We start from the raw sequence: 13,136 nt of genomic DNA, 5'->3' as shown, positions 1-13,136 counted from the left end.
GCAACTTGCTGGTGTAAATCTCAAACAACAAGATTTACAACACCCACCTCCTCATTGATCCGGCAGTAAAAGTTGCTTTTCAACTAATATAACATCTTTAACTAACACCTTTAATGTATATAAAATACTCATCTTAAATTTGTTGAAGTATTATCAGGTAGGGGAATAACTGTATTTTATATAAATTTATGTATAAAACAGATAAAAGACACTTAAAAGTGTTAAGTTAAAGATGATATATTAGTTAAAGGCAATTTTCACTGCCTGATCAATGAGGAGGGGTAGTTGATACACTGTGTATTACATTCATATCACATGCTATGAGTGTAAGTCAGAGAGGAGGGGAGACACCTTAAGGTTAATGGGGAGGAAAATGTTGTCAGTTTGCAACATTGTTGTGAGTATCTGGCTGTCTTGTTCAGCAGAATGGCGGCCCCGAGAGCTAGTCTCAATGGGGGCCATTTAAGCGTGGGTTGGGCCCAGGGAGAGCAAGCCTCGAGGCGGCAGGAAGTTGGGGGGGGGGGGGGGGCGGAGCAGAGCACGGGGATAGAGGAGAAAAATGCTGGTTTGTGATTGGGGGATTCATAAAAGGCTGAGGCTTGAGGTTGCTGATTGGTGGGGGTGGGGGGGGGGGGGGGGGGGGGGGAGGAGCAAGGGAAGAGTGCAAGGAGTGTCGAAGAGAGAAGCACTCGAGAACCGCGGAGGTGTTTGGACACGTTGTTATCAGCATGGCTGCAGCTCAGGAGCTCGAGGAGGAGGCATCTGGGGTGGAAATTTCATTCTGTGCGAGCGATGCATTGGGAGCGAGCCCGGAGCCGGTGAGTGCGGGGGTTGGGGGGGAGGGCAGCTGCAGCAGCTCCGCGGAAGTCCAAGGACATGGCCCGGTCAGCCATTGCAGCCGACGCAGTAGCAGAGGCAGGAAAGAAAAGAAAACACATCATGTTGGTGTCAGCCAGGAGGGGGAGGGAGCGATTCAGAAGGGGAAGCAGCAGAGGCAGCCTGCAGGCAAAGACAGAGGAGAGGGGGGAGGGGTTGCCAGCACAGAGAGCCCAGCGGTGACGGCAGCGAGAGGCCCAGGTGATGGGTGGCCCATGGGGGGGGGGGAGCCAGGGGTGAATGGAGCCTGTACCAGTGGAGCCCCTGGGGCCCGTTTGGGATGCCCCCGTGGGCGGCACAGGCGGCGATGCAGTGGGCGGCCCCATGGGCGGGGGGTCCCGCAGGGGGGTGTGTGCAGGGGGAGGCTCGGGCCTTCGGGACATGGGGTGGGGCTCATGGTGGGCTGGTCCTGGCGCGCCTTTCCCTTTGTCTTCGCAGGTGAGCAGCGAAGCGAACAGAGGAGGAGCACAGGCAGTTGGACGGCAGGAGCAGGAGTCAGAGCGGCCCGGGACATCAGTGGCGATTGGCGCCGGGAGCGGAGGAACGGCAGGTCCGGACCGGGCCTTGTTGCAGGCTGCGGGCGTGGTGCAGCTGGATGGAGCGGAGAGCGGTGGCCCTGCGGCGGAGGCAAGGACGGCGGCCACAGGTGCTGGAGACACCGGGGCTGGTAACACCAGGCATTCACAAAAGGGGCGGGGAGGGAAGTGCAAGTGACGGAAAAAGGGACGGCGTGGCAGGGCATCGTCCTCTTCATCAGGGTCCTCGGCATCAGAGACTTCCTCATCCGCTTCGTCGTCAGCAGGTGGCAGTGGGGGGGGGGGGGGGGGGGGGGGGAAGGTAGCAACGGCCACGGGGGAGGGGGCCAGGGGGCCACCCGCTTTAGTGGCCTTGTCGGAACAGTGGGAGCAGGTACCGCGCAGGTTGCGGAGGCGGATCAGGCATCGGAGGTGTATCGATATCTTCCGTTTGCTGGAGGGTAAAGTGCGCAGGAGGGGTAAGCGGAAGGACAAAAAGCAGGCGGAGAAGGCTAAGGAGCGGAAAGTGCCCAAAACAGTTGTAAATTGGATGCGGTCTTTTCTGCGCTTAGCTAGTGTGTGGGGGCGGAAGGATCAGGGGCAGTATGGCCCGTTGTTGGCTTATGCAGACTCCATCTTAGACGCGTTTCAGCGCTTCGGAGGCTGGGCATGGCTGAACTACGACGAGGCGTTCAGGGATAAGATGGAGGAGAACACGCACATGATGTGGGGTACGCAGGACATCAACCTGTGGTTAGTCCACATGGCCCCGCGACCGGCAGGGGTGGGGAGACAAGGAAGAGGGGGGGTTAGTCAGGCGCCAACGAGCCGGCCCTTTCGAGGAGCGGGGAGGGGGGGCTGCGGGGGGCGGACCCGGGATGTCGGCGGAGGTCTGTTGGCGATTCAACCGGGCTGCATGCCTGTTCCCCAACTGTAAATTCCGGCATGCCTGTTCCGCGTGCGGGCAAGGGCACGCGGCGGTTAAGTGCCCCAAGAAGGGAACGGGGGGGGGCATGACCCTCACCAAGTAGTAGCCGTCGGGATCGTGCCCCTACGCCGGTAAATGTCGATGCGATGCTGCCATGGCTCCACCGATATCCGGCGAAGAGGGCAGCGGAAACGATCGAGCGCGGGTTTCGAGAGGGGTTTATCATTCCATACCAGGGGCAGGTAGTGACGACATGGGTTCGGAACTCGGCGTCGGTCGCGAGGGAGAGAGAGGTGGTGCGGAGTAAGTTAAATGAAGAGTTAAGGTTGGGTAGGATAGCTGGGCCTTTTGTAGATCCGCCTTTCTGCCCATTTAAGCTATCCCCGCTGGCGGTGATCCCTAAAAAAGCACCGGGGAAGTTTTGCCTAATACACAATTTATCATACCCGGAGGGCAGTTCGGTGAATGCGGGTATACCAAAGCGCTGCTGCTCGGTGCAGTATACCTCTTTTGACTATGCGGTGCAGCTGGTGCATCAATGCGGAGTAGGGGCGCAGCTGGCGAAGGTGGATATTGAGGCAGCCTTTCAGTTGCTTCTGGTACATCCGTCTGCCTTTCCACTGCTAGGCTTCCATTTTGAGGGGGCTTTTTACTTCGACCGATGCATGCCGATGGGGTGTTTGGTTTCCTGCTCCTATTTTGAGAGTTTCAGCTCCTTCGTGCACTGGGTGACCGTTCAGAAGGCGGGAATGGACACGGTAGTGCATTATTTGGACGATTTCTTGTTCATCGGGGCGCGAAAGACAGGGGTCTGCGGCTGGCTGTTGGCCGTGTTTATGGAAGTGGCAGAGGCATACCATTGACTTCTGACAAAACAGAGGGTCCCGTGTCGGTCCTGACATTCTTAGGAATTGAGATTGACGCAGAGCACATGGTGATCCGACTGCTGCGGGAGAAGGTGAGGCAGCTGGAGGGGCAGATAGTGGGGGTGCTGCAGGCGCACAAGTCCACGCTGGTGGACATTCAAGCATTAGTTGGCAGTCTGAATTTTGCATGCCGGGTGATCCCGATGGGGCGGGTTTTTTCCAGGCGCCTGGCGGCAGCAACGTCAAGAGTGTCACAGCCACATCACCATATCCGATTATCGGCGGGGGTGCGTACTGATTTACGGATGTGGCTGGAATTCTTAGCAACATTTAATGGCACCCTAGCACTTCAGAGCGAAGTGGTGTCTAACGTGGACCTCAAACTTTTTACAGACGCGGCGGGGAGTTCTGGTTTTGGGGTCTATTGTGCGGGTGCCTGGTGTGCAGCTCCATGGCCAGATAGCTGGGCGGTAGCGGGACTCACGAAAAATATCACCTTCTTGGAGCTGTTCCCTTTTGTGGTGGCCTGCGAATTATGGCCCAGTCGGCTGCGGAATACGAATATTCTGGTATGGTGTGATAACCTAGGAGTGGTGGAGGTGGTGAATAAACAGATGGCGCGTTGTTTGTTGGTGAACTCCTTGCTGCGAGAATTGATGCTGCGTTGTCTGCATCTGAGTGTGCATCTGCAGGCGCGACACGCGCCGGGCCTGGAGAACCGGATAGCTGATGCGCTCTCTCGCTTTCAATTTCAGACTTTCAGGGCCTTTGGCGCCGGAGGCAGACCCGGTCAGGCAGCAGATGTCAGAACAACTTTGGCAACTCGGAGACCTGGGGTGTGGCAGATGCTGAAGGCCTCGGTGGCGCCCGCCACGTGGATAGCCTATGTAACAGGTTATGATAGAGTAGCGGACTTCCTAAGGGCAGAGGGCTGGTCCGAAGGACGGGCGCCTGATGAATTATTAGCGGCTTATATAGCAGATGCGAAGGCTACGAGGGAGCTCGCGCAGCGCGGTGCGGCAGCACTTAGCGGGTTTCCTGTTCTTTTGCAGGGCATTTGGTTGGGGACAGCCTGATTCCCGTTTTTTGGTAGGGTGTGCGTTGAAGGGCTGGGGGAGGACAGCTCCACCAGGGGTAGACGGGTGCCGTCCGATCACTCATGGCTTGCTGGTGCGCTTGCTAATGGCAGCCGAGAAGGTGACTCGGTCGGACTTCGAAGCAAAGCTCTTTAAAGCGGCGTTCGCACTGGCATTTTATGGGGCCGTCCGGGTAGGAGAGTTGGTGGAGCGCTGCAGAGCGGTGGTGGAGTGTTCAGGGTTGGTGCGGGCAAATGTGGACATGGGTGGGGGGGCCCTGCGAATTAAGCTGCTGTGGTCTAAAACGGACCAACGGGGGTGGGCAGCACGATTGTGTTGAACGGGGTGCAGGGCATGGACTACTGTCCAGTCGCCCTGTTGGAGGCCTATTTGGGGGTCCGGCCTGTGGGTCCCTTGCCCTTGCTGGTGCACTCAGACTGTATGACCTTAACGAGATATCAATTTGCGGCAGTGTTATGCAGGTGTCTCGGTGAGGCGGGGGTACAGCCTGGTCAATACGGCACGCATTCCTTCTGAATTGGGGCGGCGACCAGTGCTAGTCAGGCGGGGCGGGGCCAGATGCCATTAGAGGTATTGGGCGATGGGCGTCTGGGGCGTATCGGGGGTACATCAGGCCCTAGAGGGGGGGGTGAGGGGGGGCCAACAGACACTGTTGTGGAGATACGTTGGGGAAGGGGGGGATTGTTGGGGGAGGTGCTTGGATGCCAATTGGATTGTTTGCGTGTGTCGGTTGGCCTTCTTCTTGCAGGTGCAGATGGTGTTTGGTGTGGATCGTTGGGCATTCCTTTGTGCACTGGGTGGGTGTCCGGGCAGCACGGAGGCCTGGAGGGATACACCTGGGATTGGCCCGCCGGGGGGATCAGAATCTTGTGGTGGGGCCAACGAGGCATGCGGCCCCTGTTATATCGGCTGCGGAGCGGACATCGCCACCCTCAGTTGCTACTGCTGCATTTGGAGGGTAATGATGTAGATGCTTGGACAGGGAAGAGGCTGATCGATAACGTGAAAGATGACCTAAGATTGATAATGGCCTGGTATCCGGCCACAAGGGTGGTGTGGTCAGATATTATTCCCAGGCCTGCCTGCCTACCGGCCCGCAAGTGGCGGCGGGGATTGAGTAAGATAAACCGGCAGGTGGGCGTGTGGGTTATGGCCAGGGGGGGAATGCAAGTCAAGCACGAATGGGTGGATACACTATGTGCGGGACTTTTTGCAAGGGACAGGGTGCACCTGTTGGCGGTGGGGTTGGATTTGTTTCTTTTGGATATTCAGGAATGTTTGGAGGTCTACGGGGGGGGGGGCTGGGCGGGGGTAGGCCGCAGCTTTCTTTGGGGGGGAGGGGTGGCAAAAATAACACAGCAAACCCAAGCTACAGGAGGTCTGGCTCACGGGGGGGGGGGGGGGCGAGCCAGGGCTTGAATAGCGGGTCGGGTGACCCAGGCGATGTGTGGAGGTCCACACGGCGAAGGGTTCTTGCTGCCAAGGCGGAGCCTGGAGGATGGCTGTTTTGCTGACATGGCAAACGGTGGACAAGGGGAGGGGGGGGGGCATAATTAGCATTGAACTTGGACATGTGTAGCTCGGGGCGAAGTGCTGGTGATTTAAGTATATTGGAGTTGAATGTTTAATAAAGTAAGCTGCAGCCTATGTTATACCATAACGGTTATCCTGAGAGTTATTTACAGGGGACTTGGTGAAGGTGTGGGGTGGGGGGGGGGGTTGATGGGGTGGAGCGGGTCCCGGCTCCACGGCTTATAGACGGAACATTTACTGTGTAAATATTAAATTCACTGATACTTGAATCTACATTGTTTAGCATTCTCACAAACTTCAGAATTTAATGTTTTTCCAATATAATATCCCTTTAAATAATTTTTCAGACTTTCATATCTCTCAGAAATCAAATTAGCACAAATTTTAGGCCCACTGTCCTTCGACGTTCACCCTGCTTCCCCACACCAGAGACTCGTCCAGTTCTCACGACCATGCTACTGCTCCAATTCCTGCCCCCTAAACAGGTCCTGGTGCACTTAGCCCTGCAGCCATCCTTCCTGGCACCACAACAGCCCCAGAGGCCCCCACCCTAACTGCTGGACTGCCTCAAGCCTGAGCCCAGTGCTCCTTTCCCATTTTGCAGCCCACACCACACTAACTCTCTGCAAGAAATACAATGTTACAATTTTCCTTTGTTCCACTTACAGATTCAGAATCCGCCTGTTCTCAGCCAATAAGCAACCAAAAAATAGTTTCCATGCAGTAACAAGGCAGATTGAATTCTATTATCCAATTTATTATTATTCAATCTATTATTTATTATTATTCAATTGCCCTCCCCTTGTCCCTTCCTTCCTTCCTTCTCACCCATCACTTCCCTCACCCGTAACTGTCTTGTCTGTCTGTATTATTTAGATTGTAAGCTCTTTTGGGCAGGGACTGTCTCTTTGTGTCAGGTGTTCAGCGCTGCGTGCGTCTGGTAGCGCTATACAAATGCTAATAATAATAATAATGATGATGATATTATTCTCTTATTCAGGTGATTCAGGGGATTGATGTAGTGAGAATAACAAAAACCCTGCAGAAACTGGCTCAGAAGGAGACACAGACACCCACCTTCAGCTCTTCAGCTTTCTTCTCTTCAGTAGATTTAAACTTCAGATGGTTTTCCAGACCCTTTCTCAGATGCTCCAGGTACATTTTAAGCTTTTTCTGTGAATATTGAAACATCCTTGATTAGCATGTGATTATTTTTATAACCACAATTTCAGACTTTTTTTCCAATCTGAGGAAGAAGGGCGACCTTCGAAAGCTAATCAAGAAATGTATTTAAGTTATGTCCAATAAAAAAGGTATCATCTTATTTTCTTTTCCATGTTTTATTTTGTTTGATTTCTATAGATTCTACATGGAATGTTGCTATTCCACTAGCGACATTCCATGTAGAAGTCGGCCCTTGCAGATCACCAATGTGGCCGCGCAGGCTTCTGCTTCTGTGAGTCTGACGTCCTGCACATACGTGCAGGACGTCAGACTCACAGAAACAGAAGCCTGCGCAGGAATGTTGCTAGTGGAATAGCAACATTCCATGTAGAATGTCCAATAGTAGCAACATTCCACGTAGAATCTCCAATAGTAGCAACATTCCATGTAGAATCTCCAATGGTATCTATTTTACTGTCATAGTAATGCTTGAATGTTTTCACTTATATACACTGTCAGCTAGCACATTTGCTTATTTCCGATCTGAGGAAGAAGGGCAACCTTCGAAAGCTAATCAAGAAATGTATTAAGTTATGTCCAATAAAAAAGGTATCATCTTATTTTCTTTTCCATGTTTTATTTTGTTTGATTTCTATTGATAGACTTGACAGTAAATGTGAGATGTCCCTTCCAATTTAGATCGTTTCTTTGAAATAACTGAATTCTGATGGGTCAATATTCAAAGTGATATAACCAGGCAGGATAGGTTCCTGCCTGGTTAAATCGTGCTGAACTGGCCATGAGCCAATATTAAACAGCACTTAACCGAATGGTGCTGCTGAATATTGGCAAAAGTTCTGTCCAGGCAGTGGAGGGAGGGGTGAAACGGGGGCAGAGTCAGGGTGGAACTGAGAGATAAGCAGGCACCAGTAATATTCAGTTCCAGTGCCCCATATCTAACCAGGAAAACTGAACCATGAACAAGGTGCCCTAACCAGGGATTTACACTATCTCAAGGGCAAACAAATAATTAAGGCTGGATAAGTGAGATAATAATTAGGCAGGACTAGGTGGGAAAGGAGATTAAGAAAAGGGTGTGGGTAAAATTCAAATAGAGTTCTTTGTATTCAGAAAGGTCAAACTGAAGAAATGTGCTTTTAGAAGACTTGTAATCAGCTAGAAATCCAGTCATGCATCCACAGCTCTCCCAAACACATCAGGGTCTTCGAGCCCCTCCTCCACCTCCTGGCAAGCTGATGCCAAGGGACACTGGGTCTCCGAATCACCAGCTGACCTCTGCTGGCCAATAAGGTGTCAGAACACAGGGTGTTTGCCTCATGGACACTAATTAACATTTGTTCACAATCTCCATTTCAGACAAAACCCCATAAAATTTCTATACAATCAGATCAAAACATCCCACAATCATTGGTGCCATCAAACCACACACACACACACACAGTGCGCCTTTCACATGTTTAAACACACATCTAAATACATTTACAGACTTTTCTCCAACACTCAGAGCATTGGGGCAAGCCGCAGACAGCGCAGCTCCATGCAGGAAGTCCAGAACTGCTTCTGGAGTCACAGCACTGACCACCAACAATCTCTGGGAACCCAGGTAAAAAGAAAAAAATAAATAAATATAACCCACCGGGTTACATAATGCTACTGATACAGACCTTGCATTCCTGCACAGCCTCCTCACTCAGATTCGCCTCTTTGGGTCTCACTGGAATCTGACTGAGCTTTTTCACCATTTCTGTCACATTTGCCAGCTGCCTATTAGGTCTGAGGTTCCTCTGCTGAGACATTGCCCTGCATTGCGGACAGGGGAAGTTTGTGTCTCTCTCCTCCCAGTGCTGAGTGATACAGGAGCGGCAGAAGTTGTGTCCACAGTCTGTCATCACCGGATCTGTGAAATAATCCAGACAGATAGAACAAGAAGCTTCATCTCGCAGACTCTGAGCAGGGTTTGCAGCAGCCATGATTCTTACACGAAATGATTATGAGAGCAGGTCAGGAGCAGGAATTCAGTTTGAAAATAAGGAGTGGCTCTGTGGAACAGGATCTTTGTGTAATTTGATTGGACACCAGGGCTGTCTGCCCTCCTTCCTGTCTCCTAGTTCCTCCCTTTTTGACCCAGTAACAGAGACCCAGTGGCGTTCCTGGCCTGGATGTCACCCGGGGCGGAGTGCCGATGCGCCCTCCCCGGGTGCAGTGCACCCGCCCCGCTAGATGACACCTTCCCCCCTCCGGCGAAATGACCCCCCCCCCAAGGTGCACGCCGCTGGCAAGGGGGGTGCCGCGGCGCGCGCCTGCTCCTCCGAGTTCGCTAAACTTCGTTCATTCCGGGGCAGAGGGAGCTGCAGCAAACGAACAAAGTTTAGCGAACTCGGAGGAGCAGGGGCGCACCGCGGCACCCCCCAGCGGCGTGCACCCGGGGCGGACCGCCCCCACCGCCCCCCCCCCCTTGGTACGCCACTGCAGAGACCCAGGGGTCTGGGAGCTCCAGGAAGAACAGCAACCTCCTCCCATGATGCCTTCTTTAGGCTTGTTCTGGAAGCCAATTACTTTGCATGAAAGGTGCAGGTTGCCTGCTTCAAAGTATCACATTACTTGATTGCTGATTCGGATCCTTTTGAGAATAGCTTATGGTCTGATTTACTACTACTACTACTATTTAGCATTTCTATAGCACTACAAGGCGTACGCAGCGCTGCACAAACATAGAAGAAAGACAGTCCCTACTCAAAGAGCTTACAATCTAATAGACAAAAAATAAATAAAGTAAGCAAATCAAATCAATTAATGTGAACGGGAAGGAAGAGAGGAGGGTAGGTGGAGGCGAGTGGTTACAAGTGGTTACAAGTCAAAAGCAATGTTAAAGAGGTGGGCTTTCAGTCTAGATTTAAAGGTGGCCAAGGATGGGGCAAGACGTAGGGGCTCCAGAAGTTTATTCCAGGCTTAGGGTGCAGCGAGACAGAAGGCGCGAAGTCTGGAGTTGGCAGTAGTGGAGAAGGGAACAGATAAGAAGGATTTATCCATGGAGCGGAGTGCACGGGAAGGGGTGTAGGGATGGACGAGTGTGGAGAGATACTGGGGAGCAGCGGAGTGAGTACATTTATAGGTTAGTAGAAGAAGTTTGAACAGGATGCGAAAACGGATAGGGAGCCAGTGAAGCGACTTGAGGAGAGGGGTAGTATGAGTAAAGCGACCCTGGCGGAAGACGAGACGGGCAGCAGAGTTTTGAACCGACTGGAGAGGGGAAGGTGACTAAGTGGGAGGCCAGCAAGAAGCAGATTGCAGTAGTCTAAACGAAGATTGCAGGCAATACCTGTATTCCTTCCAGGAACTACAACTCACAAGCTGAGTATTGACCCCTGAATATAGATGGAAGATGCCCAAATAGACAGCAGCCAGGGTTCAAGTTTTGAAGATTGAACTTACTGCTCACGTTTCAAACTCTGCTAATTCAACTCCTAGTTTTATGAGATTGAAAATGTCAATTTTCAGTAATTTCATTAAATACACGCACCTTGTATTCCTGCGCAGCCTCCTCTATAGGGATCACGGTGTGAGATCTGTGATCCTGGGATTTGTCACACACCACACAGATTGCTCTGTGATCCTCTTGACAAAACAGCTTCAGTTTCTCTTCATGCTTCTCACACAGATTCTCCTCTTTCGGCCTCTCCGAAGTCTGACTGAGCTTTTTCGCTATTTCCGTCATATTTGCCAGCTACCTGTTAGATCTGAGGTTCCTCTGCTGAGATGTTTCCCTGCACTGGGGACAGGGGAAGTTTGTGTCTCTCCCCTCCCAGGTCTGAGTGATACAGAAGCGGCAGAAGTTGTGTCCACAGTCTGTGGTCACTGGACCTGTGAAATAATCCAGACAGATAGAACACGAAGCTTCATGTCGCAGACCATCAACAGAGTTTGCAGCAGCAGCCATGATTCTTACAGGAAATGAGAGTAAAAATTCAGTTCCTGTTTCACATTTTAAAACCAAGGAAGTGTCTGTGTGGAACGGATGTTTGGCATTGACTTTTTGCAATTTTAAGACCCCAGTGCCATGTGCCCTTCTTCCTGTCTCCTAGCCGCCACGTCCTTCCTTTTTTTTTCCCCAGCCACAGAGATCCAGGGGTCTGGGAGCTACAGGGAGGGCAGCAGTGACCTGTCCCCAAACAGTTTCCCTGCGTGTAAGATGGATCTTGGGGCAGGGACACAGCCGAGCTGTGTAGCATGCAAAGGTGTCAGGAAGGGGGCAGCTTTTACAAAAGTGGGGCAGAGGAAGGGCAATTACCCTGGGACCCATTTAATCCCTACCCCCTTTTAGTGTGATCAGAGGCACTACTTGGCTTTGGTAAACCTGGGGAGGAGGTGAATAAAGCATCAACGTCCCTTAGGAGGATTATAATACCAAACACTACTACTACTTATCTTTTCTCTAGCACTACTAGACATACACAGCGCTGTACACTTGAACATGAAGAGACAGTCCCTGCTCGACAGAGCTTACAATCTAATTAGGACAGACAAACAAGAGATAAGGGAATATTAAAGTGAGGATGATAAAATAAGTGTTCTGAACAAGTGAACAAGGGTTAGGAGTTAAAAGCAGCATCAAAAAGGTGGTGTTTTGGCTTAGATTTGAAGACGGCCAGAGATGGAGCTTGATGTACCGGCTCAGGATGTCTATTCCAGGCATATGGTGCAGCAAGATAAAAGGAACGGAGTCTGGAGTTAGCAGTGGAGGAGAAAGGTGCAGATAAGAGAGATTTACCCAGTGAATGGAGTTCCAGGAGAGGAATGTAGGAAGAGTGGAGAGGTACTGAAGAGCTGCAGAGTGAATGCACTTTCAGTAAGAGGAGTTTGAACTGTATGCGGAAACGGATAGGAAGCCAGTGAAGTGACTTGAGGAGAGGGCTAATATGAGCATAACGACACTGGCGGAATATTAGTCGTGCAGCAGAATTTTGAACAGATTGAAGAGGAGAGAGATGGCTAAGTGGGAGACCTGCGAGAAGCAAGTTGCAATAGTCTAAGTGAGACTCTGTTAGAAAAGCAGGTGATGTGTTAACCCTCTATCAGAGTAAACATAATATATGTAGGGTTGCCAACCAATAGTCATTTGGCTTGGCTGGGCAGTCAATGCTGCTGCCAGTTTTCTGCCAACTTCCGTCATCCACCTTCTTCAGCCACTGCCGATGCTACCAAATTTCTGCATTTTCCTACCACCACAATTTGTTGCTTCAAAAACATTTTTTTTAAAGGTAGGGTGGGAGTAGGAGAGTCGAGTCGGGTCGGGTCGGGGTGGGCTCCTCAGATGGGAGAGGGGTGTTGTGGGGGTTCTCATATGGGGAGGGGAGGGGGTTTTCATATGGGAGAAGGGGACTGGAGTGGGGAGGGGGCTCTCAGATGGGAGAGGGGTGTTGTGGGGGTTCTCACATGGGGAGGGGGGTGTTGTGGGGGTTCTCATATGGGAGAAGGGGACTGGAGTGGGGAGGGGGGCTCTCAGATGGGAGAGGGGTGTTGTGGGGGTTCTCAAATGGGGAGGGGGGTGTTGTGGGGGTTCTCATATGGGAGAAGGGACTGGAGTGGGGAGGGGGCTCTCAGATGGGAGAGGGGTGTTGTGGGGGTTCTCACATGGGGAGGGGAGGGGGTTTTCATATGGGAGAAGGGGACTGAGTGGGGGAGGGGGTTCTCAGATGGGAGAGAGGTGTTGTGGGGGTTCTCATATGGGAGAAGGGGACTGGAGTGGGGAGGGGGCTCTCAGATGGGAGAGGGGTGTTGTGGGGGGTTCTCACATGGGGAGGGGGTGTTGTGGGGGTTCTCATATGGGAGAAGGGGACTGGAGTGGGGAGGGGGCTCTCAGATGGGAGAGGGGTGTTGTGGGGGCTCTCACATGGGGAGGGGAGGGGGTTTTCATATGGGAGAAGGGGACTGTGGGGAGGGGGTTCTCAGATGGGAGAGGGGTGTTGTGGGGGTTCTCATATGGGGGTTAGAAGGGACTGGAGTGGGGAGGGGCTCTCAGATGGGAGAGGGGGTTGTGGGGTTTCTCATATTGGGGAGGGGGCTCTCAGATGGGAGAGGGGTGTTGTGGGGGTTCTCACATGGGGGGAGGGGAGGGGTTTTCATATGGGGAGAAGGG

General features: G+C 52.2%; 1 protein-coding gene across 2 annotated transcripts in view; it reads right to left on the bottom strand.

Annotated features, from left to right (window-relative positions):
- The window catches only part of LOC115468256 (E3 ubiquitin-protein ligase TRIM39-like), a 56,632-nt gene extending 45,877 nt beyond the window's left edge, over window positions 1-10,755 (bottom strand). Inside the window, exons 1-2 of one of the 2 annotated variants that reach the window (XM_030199820.1) lie at window positions 10,521-10,755; window positions 6,893-6,988 (exon numbers count right to left, since the gene is read on the bottom strand). In XM_030199820.1, coding sequence (XP_030055680.1) covers window positions 6,893-6,988; window positions 10,521-10,715 — 291 coding nt within the window. In that variant the 5' untranslated portion in view covers window positions 10,716-10,755. Of the gene's footprint in view, window positions 1-6,892; window positions 6,989-8,664; window positions 8,974-10,520 lie in introns of those variants that run through there. The other variant, XM_030199819.1, reaches the window with a different exon arrangement.
- Between the last annotated feature and the right edge of the window lie 2,381 nt (window positions 10,756-13,136).

Source organism: Microcaecilia unicolor, chromosome 4, assembly GCF_901765095.1.
Source record: "Microcaecilia unicolor chromosome 4, aMicUni1.1, whole genome shotgun sequence".
Lineage (NCBI taxonomy): Eukaryota > Metazoa > Chordata > Amphibia > Gymnophiona > Siphonopidae > Microcaecilia > Microcaecilia unicolor.
This window is presented reverse-complemented; position numbering and strand designations above follow the sequence as displayed.